The sequence below is a fragment of the Chiloscyllium punctatum genome, chromosome 32, assembly GCF_047496795.1.
Source record: "Chiloscyllium punctatum isolate Juve2018m chromosome 32, sChiPun1.3, whole genome shotgun sequence".
NCBI classification, from domain to species: domain Eukaryota; kingdom Metazoa; phylum Chordata; class Chondrichthyes; order Orectolobiformes; family Hemiscylliidae; genus Chiloscyllium; species Chiloscyllium punctatum.
Window position 1 is genome coordinate 29,014,242 of NC_092770.1, and position 16,227 is coordinate 29,030,468.

Below are 16,227 nucleotides of genomic sequence, written 5' to 3' on the forward strand. Positions count from 1 at the left end.
GTCCTCACTTTGAGCAACTTCCCCTTTAACTCCAGGTCTCACTTTCTCCAGGTCAGAGGGGTGGTCATGAAGTTGTCTCTTTGTGGGGTATGACGAACATTCCTTGTTCCAACCTTTTCCTTGTTCCAATCCTAATCTGGCCCCCCAGCCTCCACTCTGTCGCTGATACATCGATGACATAATCAGTGCTGCTCCCTTTCTCATTTAGAATTAGAAATATGTATCCATGTCACTTCAATTTCAACTCTGCTCTCACCTTCACCTGGTCCATCTCCAACTCCTCCCTTCCCTTCCTTGCTTTCTGTTTCCATTTCTGGGGATAGGCTGGCCACCAATATTCACAACAAACCCACTGACTCCCACAACTACCTTGAATATGCATCCTCACAACCTAATTCCTGGAAAGACTTGACTCCATTCTCTGAGTTTTTCCATCTCCATCGTATCTATTCTATCAATGCTATCATCCACAGGAGGGTCCTCAGAAATGTCCACCTTTCTCCTCAGCTAAGGATTCCCCAGCACTGTTGCTGACAAGGCTTTCAGCCGTGACCAATGCATCTCCCATAATTCTGCCCCCACCGTTATCTTCCCTCCCACAACAGCAATTGGCTTCCCCTTGTCCTTATCTGCCATCCCACCAGCATCCACATCCAAAGGATCATTAGCTGCCATTTCCGCCACCTCCAGTGGGATGCCACCACCAGACACATATTCTCCTCCACTCCCCTATCAGTTTTCCACAGGGACCATTCCCTCTGGAACACTCTAGACCACTCCTTCTCCATTCCCAATGTCTGCCCACATTCCTATGCAATTGCAGAAGATGTAATTCCTGCTCATTTACTTCCTCCCTCCTCTTTATTCACAGCCCCAGATCCACCTTCCAGATGAAGCACCCATGTACTTCAATTAATTTAGTCGACTGTATTCACTGCTCACAATACATTCAGTCATTGAATTCCCACAGTGTAGAAGCAGGCCATTCAGCCCAGTGAATCCACACTGACCCTCTGAAAAGCATCCAATTCAGGCCCATACCCCTATCCTATCCCCGCATTTACCAAGGCTAATCATAACCTGCACATCCCTCGATGCAGTGGGCAATTCTGAATAGCCATTCCACCTAACCTGCACACCCTTGGACTGTGGACATTGGAAAAATGATTGGATGACCACTTTGCAGAAAACCTATGTCCTATCAGCAAAAAAGTCCCCAAGTTTCCAGTTTCCTGCCATTTTAACACCCCACCCTGTTCCCTGGCCAACATCTCTGTCTCAGGAACGCTGCAGTGCTCCAGTGAAGCTCAGTGCAAGCTGGAAGAACAGTAACTCATTTTCCACTTGGGGACCCTGCAGACTTCGGGGCTCAATATTGAGTTCAGTCATTTTAGGGCCTGAATACCTTCTTCCAAGTCATTTACTCACCCTAGGCCTTGTATTATCAGGACTGTTTTCAGCACAGCCAGCCCATTGTCACCGAGCTATTGGCCCCATGAGCAGCTTCCCTTTCTCCCTGGCTTACCATTATCAATCCCTTTGTTTGCCTAACTGTGTCTCCACTAACCGACCCCCCCCCACCCACACACCCACCAACCCCGGGCACCGTCTTCACCTATTGCTTACTCCTTTACCACCGCTCCCACCCTTAACATTCACCTTCTGTTTTCAACATATGTATCGACCTTTTCCTACCTATCATCAATTCTGAAGAAGGGTCACCGGATCTGAAATATTAACTCTGCTTTTTCTTCACAGATGCTGCCAGATCTGCTGAGTTTCTCCAGCAATATGTGTTTTTGTTTTAAAGCTGCTATGAAATTGGTACTTCATCCACCACCTTAAACGCCCACTCCCTCCACCATGGTGGCAGCAGAGTCTACCATCTACAAAACTGCACTTCAGCAACTCTTAATGTTTTCCACATTTTGGAAAAACACCAGGCACATGGAAGTATTACCACCCACAAGTACAATATTATTTCTTCACTATCACTGGGTTAACATTCTGGAAATCCATACTTAAAAATACTTTGGGTGAACTGAAGCTTCAGTAACGAACAGTAATAAATATTGTCATGTGAGAAATGCACACATCCCAGTAACAATATTTTTTAATCATATGGCTGCGATATCTTCAAAGCTATTAAGTTACTGTTTTTTGCGAATTTGTTTAGTAGCTATAACTTAGACATAAGACCATGACACCAAAATTGGAGGTGTAGTGGAGCGAAGAGGGTTACCTCAGATTACAACAGGACCTTGACTAGATGGGCCAATGGGCAGAGAAGTAGTAGATGGAGTTTAATTCAGATAAATACAAGGTGCTGCATTTTGGGAAAGCAAAACTTAGCAGGACTTATACACTTAATGGTAAGGTCCTAAGGAGTGTTGCTGAACAAAGAGACCTTGCAGTGCAGGTTCATAGCTCCTTGAAAGTGGAGTCGTATGTAGATAGGATAGTGAAGAAGGCATTTGGTATGCTTTTCTTTATTGGTCAGAGTATTGAGTATAGGAGTTGAACAGGACATTGGTTATGCCACTGTTGGAATATTGTGTGCAATTCTGGTCTCCTTCCTATCGGAAAGATATTGTGAAACTTGAAAGGGTTCAGAAAAGATTGACAAGGATGTTGCCAGGGTTAGAAGATTTGAGCTACAGGAAGAGGCTGAACAGGCTGTAGCTTTTCCCTGGGGTTAGGGAGTCCAGAACTAGAGGGCAACTTTTTCACGCAGAGGGTGGTACGTGTATGGAATGAGCTGCCAGAGGAAGTGGTAGAGGCTGGTACAATTGCAACACTTAAGAGGCATTTGGATGAGTATATGAATAGGAAGGGTTTGGAGGGATATGGGCCAGGTGCTGGCAGGTGCGACTAGATCGGGTTGGGATATCTAGTCGACATAGACAGGTTGGACCGAAGGGTCTATTTCCAAGCTGTACATCTCTATGATTCTATGAATCTATAAGACATAGGAGAGGAAGTAAGGCCATTCGACCCATCAAGTCCTCTCCACCATTTATCATGGCTGATGGGCATTTCAACGTCACTTACCGCACTCTCCCCGAAGCCCTTAATTCCTTGCAAGATCAAGAATTTATCAATCTCTACCTTGAAGATACCCAACATGCTGGCGTCCACTGCGCTCAGTGGCAATGAATTCCGCAGGCCCACAGGCTGAAGGAATGTCTCCTCTTTTCCATTCTAAATTGACCCCCTCTTATTTTAAGGCTGTGCCCACGGGTCCTAGTCTCCCCACCTAATGGAAACAACTTCCCAGCATCCACCTTTTCCAAGCCATGCATTATCTTGTAAGTTTCTATTAGATTTCCCCTCAACCTTCTAAACACTATGGATGCAATCCCAGGATCCTCAGCCGTTCATCATATGTTAGGCCTCCCATACCAGGGATGATCCGTGTGAATCTCCGCTGGACCGCTCCAGTGCCAGTATGTCCTTCCTGCGGTGTGGGGCCCAAAAGTGGACACAGTATTCTAAATGGGGCCTAATCAGAGCTTTATAAAGTCTCAGAAGCACATCACTGCTTTTACATTCCAACCCTCATGAGATAAACGACATTCGCTTTCTTAATCATGGACTCAACCTGCAAGTCAACCTTTAGTAAAGCCTGGACTAGCACTCCCAGATCCCTTTGTACTTCAGCTTTATGAATTTTCTCACAGTTTAGAAAATAGTCCACACCTGTACTTTTTTTTCCAAAAGTGCAAGACCTCACACTTGCTCACGTTGAACTTAATCAGCCATTTCCTGGACCACTCTCCAAAACTGTCTAAATCTTTCTGCAGCCTCCCAACCTCCTCAGTACTACCTGCCTGTCCGCCTAACTTTGTATCATCGGCAAACTTTGCCAGATTGCCCCCAGTCCCTTAATCCAGATCATTAATATATAAAGTGAACAGCTGTGGCTCCAATACTGAACCCTGCAGGACACCACTTGTCACCGATTGCCATTCCGAAAAAGAACCTTTTATCCCAACTCTCTGCCTTCTGTCAGACAGCCAATCCTCAATCTATGCCAGTAGCTCACATCAAACACCACGAGCCCTCACCTTACTCAGCAGCCTCCCGTGTGGCACCTTATCAAAGGCCTTTTGGAAATCTAGATAGGTGACATCCACTGAGTTTCCCTGGTCTAACCTACCTGTTACCTCTTAAAAGAATTCTAACAGGTTTGTCAGGCATGACCTCCCTTTACTAAATCCATGCTAACTTGTTCTAATCTGACCCTGCACTACCAAGATTTAGAAATCTCATCCTTAATGATGGATTCTAGAATTTTACCATCAACCGAGGTTAGGCTAATCAGGCGATACATTTTCATCTTTTGTCATGATCCTTTCTTGAACAAGGGGTTACAACAGCAATTTTCCAATCACCTGGGACTTTCCCTGACTCCAGTGACTTTTGAAAGATCACAACTAACGCCTCCACTACTTCCTCAGCCACCTCTCTCAGAACTCTAGGATGTAGTCCATGGGGGCCAGGAGATTTAACAATTTTTAGACCTTTTAGCTTTTCTAGCACTTTCTCTTTTGTAATGGCTACCATACTCAACTCTGCCTCCTGACTCTCCTTAATTGTTGGGATATTACTAATGTCTTCCACCGTGAAGACTGACACGAAGTACTTATTAAGTTCTTCAGCTATTTCCTTATCTTCCTGCATCAATTTGGAGCAGCCTAATTTCTACTTTTGCCTCCCATTTGTTTCTTGAGTATTGAAAGAAACTTTTACTATCATTTCTAGTATTACTGGCTAGCACACCTTCATATTTGATCCTCTCCTTCCTTATTTTTCTCTTTGTTATCCTCTGTTGGTTTCTGTAGCTTTCCCAATCTTCTGATTTCCCAGTGCTCTTGGCCACTTTGTAGGGTCTCTTTTTTTCTTTAATACATTTCCTGACTTCCCTTGTCAGCCATGGCTGTCTAAATCCTCCTGCTCCTCCCCCCACTGAATAATCTTGCTTTTCTTTGGGATGAATCTCTGTACTGTCTCCTCAATTGCACCTAGAAACACATTGTTGCTCTACTGTCTTCCCCACTAGGCTCTGCTTCCAGTCGATTTTCATCAGTTTCTCTCTCATGCCCCTGTCATTAACTTTATTTAATTGTAACACCATTACATCTGATTTTACCTTCTCTCTTTCAAACTGCAGACTGAACTCTACCATATTATGATCGCTGCCTCCTAAGTGTTCCCTTACTTCAAAATCTTTTATAAAGTCTGGCTCATTACATAGCACTAAGTCCAGAATAGCCTGCTCCCTAGTGGGCTCCATCACCATCTGTTCTAAAATGCCATCCTGCAAGCATTCTGTGAATTCCCTTTCTTTGGATCCACCTGCAACATTATTCACCCAGTCTACCTGCATATTGAAGTCCCCCATGATCACCGTGACCTTGCCTTTCTGACATGCCCTATCTATTTCCTGGTACATCTTGCGCCCATGGTCCTGACCACTGTTAGGAGGTCTGTACATAACCCACATTATGGTGTTTTTCGCCTTTGTGGTTCCTCAACTCCACCCACGCAGACTCCACATCATCCGACCCTATGTCATTCAACGCAATAGATTTAATTTCATTCTTAATTAACGAGGCAACCCCACCCCCTTGAGATATGATTTTCTTGTAGAATACAAAGTCATTGCATACAAACATGTGGTTAGTGTCTGCTACAAACACATAAAAGCAAAGCGAGATACAACAAACAAGCCATAGAACTCCATCTTATTTTTCTTTCTAACTTTTGTTAGTGTTTTCAGTTATGCAAAGGATTTCAATCAATAATTGTCAATAACCATCAATTAATTGTCCTGTGATTTCTGAATGTTTTTGGGTTGGCAATCCATCTGCTCCAGACACGTGTAATAATGTCTCTGAACGGGTTAGTTAGGAAAATAGCAACAAGTGATCTAATGTGTTTTTAGCTGGTTGTGTGCAACTTTGTTACATGAAGGTGCTTAAAAGCAGTTCAGTTGCTTTGACTAACACTTACAATTAACTAATCAGCTTACAGCAGTGCTAACAGGAGTCAGCTTTGTAACTCTGTCAGCACATTTGGTTGCTTGCAAGATAGGTAAGCATCCTGTTTGTGGTGTCCTGTGTCAGTAACATCACACACGTTTTGCATACTTTTGCCCAAACAAAGGTGTGTACTCGTAAAGTCAAACTCAGGCTCACTAGAGTAAATTTTAATACATCATTTAAAAACATCTTGAGAATTAATGTTGCCATTCCTTTGTACCCTAACATTTGGAAGCTAAATTGAGAACCTGTACAGCAGAGTTCTTCAATCATATTCCTAACCCAAATCAAATTTAGTTCGACCAATTGATTTAGATTTATTAAATAATGATGCTGATTATGCCTAAACATGTTGATTAGGGGAAAAAAATCTCCCCTGAGGAACTGTCCTGGAGCGGAGATAACCACTAATAACCACAGCCATCATTGTTTATGCTACGTATGACTCTAACCAGTGCAGTGCTGATTCCCGGTGACATTAGTTTTGATAGAGCTTTTGGTATCATGTTTTTTAAAAATTAATTCATAGGATGTGGATATCACTAGCTAGGCCAGCATTTATTGCCTGTTTCTAATTGCCCAGTGGTTTCATGGTCATCACTAGAACCTAATTTGAAGTTGGTTTATTAAAATAAGTTGCACAACTAGTTCTCCACTGCTATCTATTGTTCGTTCATAAAACAAAATTAGTGTCACCAATTTTAAAAGACTTTTCGTTTACTTCAAATGAAATCACAAATCATTAAAAAATAGTAACATAGATTAACAAGACTATGAAAAAAAAAATCAAGCATCAGGATTTATTTCTGCAGGGATAGAATTGCAAAGTAACATAGCCAAACTTTTATCAGGCTACATCAGAAGTACTCACAATGTTCATACCACAATAGTGTCATAACAGAACAACAGATTTGTGCCCGAGAACTTGCCATACCTTCAGTCATGCTGTTCCAAGACAATTATAACACTGGCATCTATCCAGAAATGGGGAAAAATTCCCAGTTATATTCTGTCTACACAAAGCAAGAAAAATCCAATCTGGCCAATTACTACTCCAGTTTGCACTCAATCAGTAGCAAAGAGATGAAAGGTGTCATCGATAGCACAGCCAAGGATTACTTAACAACGTCGTGCACACTAATGGGTTCTGTTGGTTCGGATCAGCTCCTGTCCTCATTACACCTTCAGAAAATTAGGGATAAGCAGAGGCCGGGTGGTATTATTGCTATCCCACCACAGCAGAATTTGAATTCAATAATAACCTGGAAATTAGATTCTAGTGATGACCATGAAACCACTGGGCAATTAGGAACAGGCAATAAACGCTGGCCTAGCTACTGATACCCATATCCTATGAATGAATTTTTAAAAAACATGATACCAAAACCTCTATCAAGCCTAATGTCACCAGGAATCAGCACTGCACTGGTTAGAGTCATACCTAGCATAAACGATGATGGCTGTGGTTATTAGTGGTTATCTCCACTCCAGGACAGTTCCTCAGGGGAGATTTTTTCCCATAATCAACATGTTTGGGCATAATGACACAGGCATGAAGCAGATGGGAGTCAAACTCAGGCTGCTCGGCCCAGAAGAGGGACACTACCACTGTGCCACGAAAACCCCAAGTTTCTCAGTTTCTCTTTTTTGTGGATTTTTTTCTAATCAACCTGTTCAGCGATGTTTATTAGACACCTCTAGAACAGGTGAGACTTGAATCCAGGCCTCCTGGCTCAGAGATATAGTGTGTTCCTGGAAACTTTAGAACAGTTCATAGATTGAAAGAATCAGCAATATTCGAATAACTCAGAGAAAGTGAGGACTGCAGACGCTGGAGATTAGAGTAAAGAGTGTGGTACTGGAAAAGCACAGCAGGTTAGGCAGCATCCAAAGAGCAGGAGAATCCACGTTTCGGGCAAAAGCCCTTCATCAGGAACGTGGCTGGAAGCTTCAAGGGTGCAGAGATAAGCGGGAGGGGAGTGGGGCTGGTGAGGAAGGTAGCTGAGAATGTAATAGGTGGATGGAAGTGGGGGAAGGTGAAAGGTCAGAGGGGAGGGTGAAGCAGATAGGTGGGAAGGAAGATGGACAATAGGATGGGTCATGAGGATGGTGCTGAGCTAGAAGGATGGAACTGGGATAAGGTGGGGGGAGGGGAAATGAGGAAACTGGTGAAATCCACATTGATGCCCTGGGGTTGAAGGGTTCTGAGGCGGAAGATGAGGCGTTCTTCCTCCAGGCAGCGGGTGGTCAGGGAGTGGCGATGCAGGAGTCAAATAACTGTTAAGGGACAAGGACAAACTGTTATCCTTGAAATTGAAAGCAATTAGCCATGCCTGGGAAAAGAAGAAGTCAAAGCGAAACAAAACTACTATAACATCTGTTTGATAACTGGCTGCCATATGCCACAAGGACAACTGATTGCCCGGCAGAAGAATTTAAGGGGTTAACTGCAGGAAAGCTGTGTCTTCAAACAGACAAGCCAATACCAAATGTAACAGGGAACAAAGAAGCTATTTCTGATAAGGCAGCAAGTTGCAGTTTGGGAATATTGTGGATGAAAGGATCGTCAATAATGTCACATCATATTCTTGAAGGAGAAAAAAATTGCACAAGAATTTAACTCCAGGATTCCTTTGGAGTGGAACTTTGAAAGAACAACACTACACAAGGATCGAACCCTGGGTACATCCAGAGACAGACACTGTTGGTTGGAATTGTAGCTAAATTCCATCACCAATCAAGGAATAGCCAAGTTCTGTTGTGAGGCTTAGCTTGCGGGGTCTTATTTTGTTTGCTACATGCAATAAATTTAAAATAATTGCTTCGGTATTTGAGATTTCTTCATAAATAGCTGAATTAAAGGTAGCTTGTGGTGTATTGCACTGAGCAGTAGAGACATTACCACACAAGTCCTGTAGCTCCGTCAGGAATTGTCCAAGGAAAAACTCAGGTGAATTGGCCATGCTAAATTGTCCACAGCTGCTAGGTGCATTAGTCAGAGGGGGTGTGGGTTACTCTTCGGAGGGTCAGTGTGGACTTGTTGGGCCGAAGGGCTTGTTTCCACACCGTAGGGAATCTAATCTAATCTATTTTCAGCTGACTCACCAATATCCTCCCCTCCATCATAAAGTCAGAGTGGGATGTTCACAAGGATTGCACAATTATTTGTAATTTCTCAATCAGTGAAGCAGTGTTTGTCCATTGCCAAATCCCCATAATCAATATCGGAATGAGGGTTATGATTGAGCAGAAAGCAAACTGGATCAGCCAAATAAATATGGCTGCTGCAAGAGGGAGGTGATCGCCACATGGTATTAACATTGGATTGTTAAACTAGCGATCCAGTAATGTTCTGGGGTCTGGATTTGAATCCTGGCAGATGGTGGAATTTGAATTAATTTTTTTTTAAAATGTGTTTAATGGTGATCATGAATCTTTGCTGATTGTCATAAAAACCCGTCTGGTTCACGAATGCCCTTGAGGAAAGGAAATGGCTGGCCTACATGTGACTCCAAAGCCACTGCAATGTGTTTGGCTCTTAACTGCCCTCTGAGCAATAAATGCTGGTTTTGCCAGAGGTGACCTCATCTGGTGAATTAATTGGTGAGGAGGAAAAAGAACAGATAGGGCCTTACAATTCTATAGCGAGTAACTCATCTCCTGACTCCCCAGAGCCTGTCCACCATCTATAAGGTATAAGTCAGGAGTGTGATGGAATTCTAACCTAGATGGGTACACCTCCAACAACACTCAAGAAGCTTGACACCACCCAGGGCAAAGCAGCTCACTTGACAGGCACCCTATGCACCAGTTTAAACATCCAAACCGTTTACAACTGATATTCAATCGCAACCGCGGTTGTAAATTTAGAAGACCCTTTCTTATTCATGTGAAACTCTGTTAACTCACTTTTTAGATTAGAATCAATCTAAACATCATGGCATAGACAGAGAACACACCTTCAACATATTATCTAGCCATCACCCATTGTCACAGCTAACCTGAGAATGCAACTTTTTATATAAAAAAGGTTTTGTGATTTACACATGAAAGAAGTCAAACTATCATGGTATTCAAACAGATGAAAGACTCAACAGACAATCAAGGTATAATTTCAGTTACATCACACTGTAAATTTTTGCTATAAACTCTGTGTGTTAGGATTGAGCCCTCCACTATCACCTGATGAAGGAGCGAACTCCGAAAGCTAGTGTGCTTTCAATTAAACCTGTTGGACTATAACCTGGTGTTGTGTGATTTTTAACCTTGTACACCCCAGTCCAACACTGACATCTCCAAATCTTTCTAAGACCATGATGGTATTATCAGTACTTTTAGTCAAAAAGACTCAGGTCTCATTATACAAACTTGCATTCTAAACCCACCATGGTGGTGAAAGTAGAATTCAATAGAAATCTGCAATTAAGAATCTAACGAAGACGATCAAACCACAGAGCACAGTCAGGAAAACCCATTTGGATCACTAATGTCTATCTTGTGGATGGTATGCACTGTTGCTATTAAGTTTAACATTATGTCTTAATTATCTACCAAACCACCAAAATTCATGCCATCTATGAACTTACTGATCATGCCTCCTACAGTCAGCCTCCAACCTCATTGTCCGTAAACCCTGTTCCGCCCGATTCACAAACCTGACTGCCCCAGTCAAACCACTGTCTCAGCCTGCTCCTGTCCCACTGAACTCTTCTCTTCCTACCTCGACACTGTCCTGTCCCCCTTAGTCCAGGAACTCCCCACCTACATTTGTGACACCACCCATGCCCTTCATCTCCTCCTAGATTTTTGTTTCCCTGGTTTCCAATGTCTCACCTTCACCATGGACATCCAGTCCCTGTCTACATTGATCCACCACAACAAAGATCTCCAAGCCATCCATTTCTACCTCTCATGCCATCCCAACCATTACCCTTCCACTGACACCCTCATCCACCTGGCTAAACTGGTACTCACCCTCAACTTCTCCTTCCAATCCTCCCACTTCCTCCAAACCAAAGGGGTGGCTATAGGTACCTTCATGGAGCCCAGCTATGCCTGCCTGTTTGTCAGATATGTGGAACAGTCCATCTTCCACAGTTACACCGGCACCACCCCACACCTGTACATCGATGACTGTATTGGCCCCACCTCATGCTCCCCACAAAGATGTCAAACAGCTCATCAACTTTACCAACAAATTCCAACCTGACCTCAAATTCACCTGGACCATCTCAGACACCTCCCTCCCCTTCTGGGACCTCTCCATCACCGTCTCTGGCAACGGGCTAACTACAGACATATACTACAAGCACACCGACTCCCACAGCTACCTAGACTACACCTCCTCCCACCCCAACTCCTGCAAAAATGCCATCCCTTGTTCCCACTTCCTCCGCCTCTGCCGCATCTGTTTCCCAGATGACCTCCTTCTTCCATGATTGCAACTTCCCTTCCCACGTGATTGACGATGCCCTCCGGTGCATCTCCTCCACTTCATGCACCACCACCCTTGAACCCCACCCCTCCCAATGCAACAAGGACAGAAGCCCACTGGTCCTCACCTTCCACCCCACCAACCTCTGCATACAACACATCATCCCTTGCCACTTCCGCCATCTTAAAATTACCCCACCACCAGAGATATATTTCCCTCCCCACCCCATCAGTGTTCTGAAAAGACCAAACCCTCCGTGACTCCCTTGTCAGGTCCACACCCCCCACCTGCCCACAACCTGGCACCTTTCTCTGCCACCGCAGGAAGTGCAAAACCAGTGTCCACACCACTCCCCTCAAATCCATCCAAGGCCCCAATGGATCCTTCCACATCCATCAGAAATTCACCTGCATCTCTCCCAATGTCATCTACTGCATCCGTTGCACTGGCGTGGTCTCCTCTACATCAGGGAGACAGGATGCCTTCTTGCGGATCATTTCAGAGAACATCTTTGGGACACCCGTACCCACCAACCCCACCACCCTGTGGCTGAACACTTCAACTCCCCATCCCACTCCATCAAGGACATGCAGGCCCTGGGCCTCCTCCACCACCAAACCATTATTATCCAACGCCTGGTGGAGGAACACCTCATATTCCACCTTGGACACTACAAACACATGGGATAAATATGGATTCCAACAGCTTCCTCATTTCCCCTCCCTCCACATTATCCCAGTCCCAAGCCTCCAACTCGGCACAGCCCTCCAGACCCATCAATCACTTCCTCCTCTGACCTATCACCTTCTCCCTCACCTTCATCCACCTATTGCTTTCCCAACTACCTTCCCCCCCAATCCTACCCCCTCTCCCATTTATCTCTCAGCCCTGACCCACAAGCCTCATTCCTGATGAAGGGATTATGCCCGAAACCTCGATTCTTCAGTTCCTCGATGTTGCCTGACCTGCTGTGCTTTTCCAGCACTACATTCTCAACTCCTATATTTCAAGTCTAGATCATTAATACTTGAAATGCTTGGTGTCATCATGGAAACCTCTCGGCTGTCTGACAATGGCCCTTTACAACCCCGAGTATTGTCCACTTGTCCTATACATCTGTTGCATCTGAAAGTTTGGTTTTGAGTTTGTTTTCTTGTCTTCTAAACAATTGAGCAACCTTCAGAAAATTTTTCAAAACTTCTGTGGGAGCCTGCATGAACAGCCCTGCCTTAACCCACAGCTGAGCCCTTCAACAAGGAGCAAGGTGAAACCGAGTGACATTCAGTGGAAGGAACCAGCTGAAGAAGTCTCACAAAGGTGGGGCCAGCTTCACTTCAACTATTATCCAATTCATTTAGTTCTGTATTCCAAAACTGAATTCAATCAGAAGCAAATGCTGAAGCAAAACAAACATGGGACTGAGCTATAGGGAGAAGCTGAATAGGCTGGGGCTACTCTCCCTGGAGTGTTGGAGGCTGACAGATGACGAGAAAGAGGTTTATAAAATCATGAGGGACACAGACAGAAAGAATAGTAAAAGTCTTTCCCCCAGGGTGGGAGAGTCCAAAACTAGATGACTAGGTTTAAGGTGAGAGGGGAAGATTTAAAAGGGACCTGAGGGGCAACGTTTTCACACAGAGGATGGTGTTTGTATAGAATGAGCTGTCAGAGGAAGTGGTGGAGACTGTTACAATTACAACATTTTTTTGGAATCTGGATGAGTATATGAATAGGAAGGGTTTAGAGGGATATTGGCCACATGCTAGCAAATGGGACTAATTTATTTGAAGTTTAATTTAGCTAAATGAAAGGTGCTGCATTTTGGAAAACCAAATCAAGGCAGGACTTATACACTTACTAGAAAGGTCTTGGGAAGTGTTGCTGAACAAAGAGACTTTGATGTGCAGGTTCATAGTTCCTTGAAAGTAGAGTTGCAGGTAGATAGGATACTGAAGAAGGCTTTTAGTATGCTTTCCTTTATTAGTCAGAGTATTGAGTACAGGAGTTGGGAGGTCATGTTGCGGCTGTACACGACATTGGTTGGGCCACTGTTGGAATATTGCATGCAATTCTGGTCTCCTTCCTATTAGAAGGATGTTGTCAAATTTGAAAGGGTTCAGAAAAGATTGACAAGGATGTTGCCAGGGTTGGAGGATTTGAGCTATAGGGAGAGGCTGGATAGGTTGGGACTGTTTTCCGTGGAGCATCGGAGGCTGAGGGGTGACCTTATAGAGGTTTATAAAATCATGAGGGGCATGGATAGGATAAATAGACAAGGTCTTTTCTCTGGGATTGGAGGGGAGTCCAGAACTAGAGGGCGTTAGGTTTAGGGTGAGAGGGGAAAGATATAAAGAGACCTACGGGGCAACTATTTCACACAGAGTGTGGTTATGTGTATGGAATGAGCTGTCAGAGGAAGTGTGGAGGTTGGTACAACACAGCATTTAAAAGACATCTGGATGGGTATCTGAATAGGAAGAATTTGGAGGGATATGGGCCAAGTGCTGGCAAATGGGACTAGATTACGTTAGGATAGGCACTGACGAGTTGGGCCGAAGGGTCTGTTTCCGTGCTGTATAACTATGACTCCATAAAACACACAAAAAGAAAGGCGGGACAGCTAATGACAAATGCACAAACTGAGCCAAGTTTCTCCATCTGTTTGACTGGACAGTAACCACTTCCTCATCAAGTCAAACTTTTCGATCATGCAGAGTGTGGTTGGAAAACTTCAGCCACAGATTTGGCGAAAATATCAAAACAGAAAAAAAGACAAAGCTTCAGTCATTAAATGTAATATGTTCTTTTTAAAAAAAATTCGACCACTATCCTGTTGAACTTACACAAAGCTAGGTCGAAGATGTCAAACTGCATGGAGGTAGTAGGCTCAAAATAAACTAAAACTGAACGCGAAGAACATTATTTATTTAAATATTCTTTTTTTAAAAAAAAGAAAATGTAACCCAATATTTAATGTGTTTGATGACTCACCGTCAGGGAATTCTTCCATCTCCAATTGTTCCTCGTCCGAATCTACATCCGTCATCTTGGATACTTTTTGTTTAAAAATCTTTTTTCTTGTTATACGGACCTTGGCGTAGGCTGAAAGTACACTTCTTTTTTAAAAAAAAATTAAAAATCAAACCATAAAGTAGTGTCCTCCCTCACATCAGGCAGAAAGGGGAATGTCTCCCGCCTCGGAGATCAGTCTCCAGGTAACAACAGGAGACCTCAGTCTGCCCCAAAACACAAAACAAACCAAAGCAAAAATAATATTGTTTTTCCTCTCGATGTCTGTGGAGAGTCTGTGAGAGAAACAAGGAGCCCCCGGCACAGAGACACAAACTCAGTCCAGACCCCACCCCGTTCGGCCGTCACTCTCCGCCAGGAATTTCAGGCGATCGCACACTTCCGCAAACAAAACTTTGAGGGAATCTCTCAGGCTCTGCATACATCTGAGTGGCTTCTCTTTTTTTTGGCTTTGGTTTCGTGCATTGTGTCCGCCCAGCTGTGGAATCCACAACAGCGGAAAGAGTGTAGCGTCACAGCAAGCTCTTGGGACACACAGTAACCTTTTGATAATAACCCTCAAGCATGAAGAACAGTGCCTGGCAGCATTACTGTGATTCCCCGGGGTGTCACTTGCTGTTTTCGGATCACCCCATCGACTTTTGGTCTTGTTATGTAGCAAATGTGAAGCTGCCTTTTCATTGTAATCTAGGATCCACACCGTGCATACATTGCTAGGGTTAAAGTCTATACAGATTTCCAGGGTTAGAGGATCTGAGCGATAGGGAGAGGTTGAACAGGCTGGACCTGTTTTCCCTGGAGCGTCGGAGGCAGAGGGGTGACCTTGTAAAGGTTTATAAAATCATGAGGGGCATGGGTTGGGTAAACAGACAAGGTATTTTTTCCCTCGGGTGGGGGGAGTCCAGAACTAGAGGGAATAGGTTTAAGGTGAGATGGGAAAGATTTCAAAGGGGCAACTTTTTCACGCAGAGAGTGGTGCATGTATGGAATGAGCTGCCAGAGGAATTTGTGGAGGCTGGTACAATTACAATGTTTAAAAGGCATCTGGATGGGTATATGAATAGGAAGGGTTTAGAGGGATATGGGCCAAAAACTGGCAAACGGGACACCGCACTACACAAGGTCCATTTAGAGTTATATAGGTGTACACCACAGAACTGGACACTTTGGTCCAACTCATTCATGCTGACCAGATATTCTAACTTAATCCAGTCCCATTTGCCAGCATTTGGCCCATATCCCTCCAAACCCTTCCTATTCATATACCCATCCAGATGCCTTTTAAATGTTATAATTGAACCAGCCTCCACCACTTCCTCTGGCAACTCATTTGATACATGCACCACCCTCTGCATGGAAAAAGTTGCCCCTTAGGTCCCTTTTATATCTTTCCCCTCTCACCCTAAACCAATGCCCTCTAGTTCTTGACTCCCCCACCCCAGAGAAAAGACCTTGTCTATTTATCCTATCCATGCCCCTAATTATTTTATAAACCTCTATAAGGTCACCCCTCAGCCTCCATGGAAAACAGCCCCAACCCATTTAGCCTCTCCCAATAGCTCAAACCCTCCAACCCTGGCAACATCATTGTAAATCTTTTCTGATCCCTTTCAAGTTTGACAACATTCTTCCCATAGCAGGGAAACCAGAATTGAATACAGTATTCCAAAAATGGCCTAATCAATGTATTGTATAGCTGAGCTAACTGAAAGCTGAGAG

The 16,227-nt window shown here is 44.0% G+C and overlaps 1 protein-coding gene across 4 annotated transcripts in view; it reads right to left on the bottom strand.

Annotated features, from left to right (window-relative positions):
• The window catches only part of ano6 (anoctamin 6), a 145,861-nt gene extending 130,694 nt beyond the window's left edge, over positions 1-15,167 (bottom strand). For 2 of the 4 annotated variants that reach the window (XM_072551962.1, XM_072551965.1), the window contains exon 1: positions 14,470-15,167. In XM_072551962.1, coding sequence (XP_072408063.1) covers positions 14,470-14,524 — 55 coding nt within the window. In that variant the 5' untranslated portion in view covers positions 14,525-15,167. The remainder of the gene's footprint in view (positions 1-14,469) is intronic. The other 2 variants (XM_072551963.1, XM_072551964.1) reach the window with 2 other exon arrangements.
• Between the last annotated feature and the right edge of the window lie 1,060 nt (positions 15,168-16,227).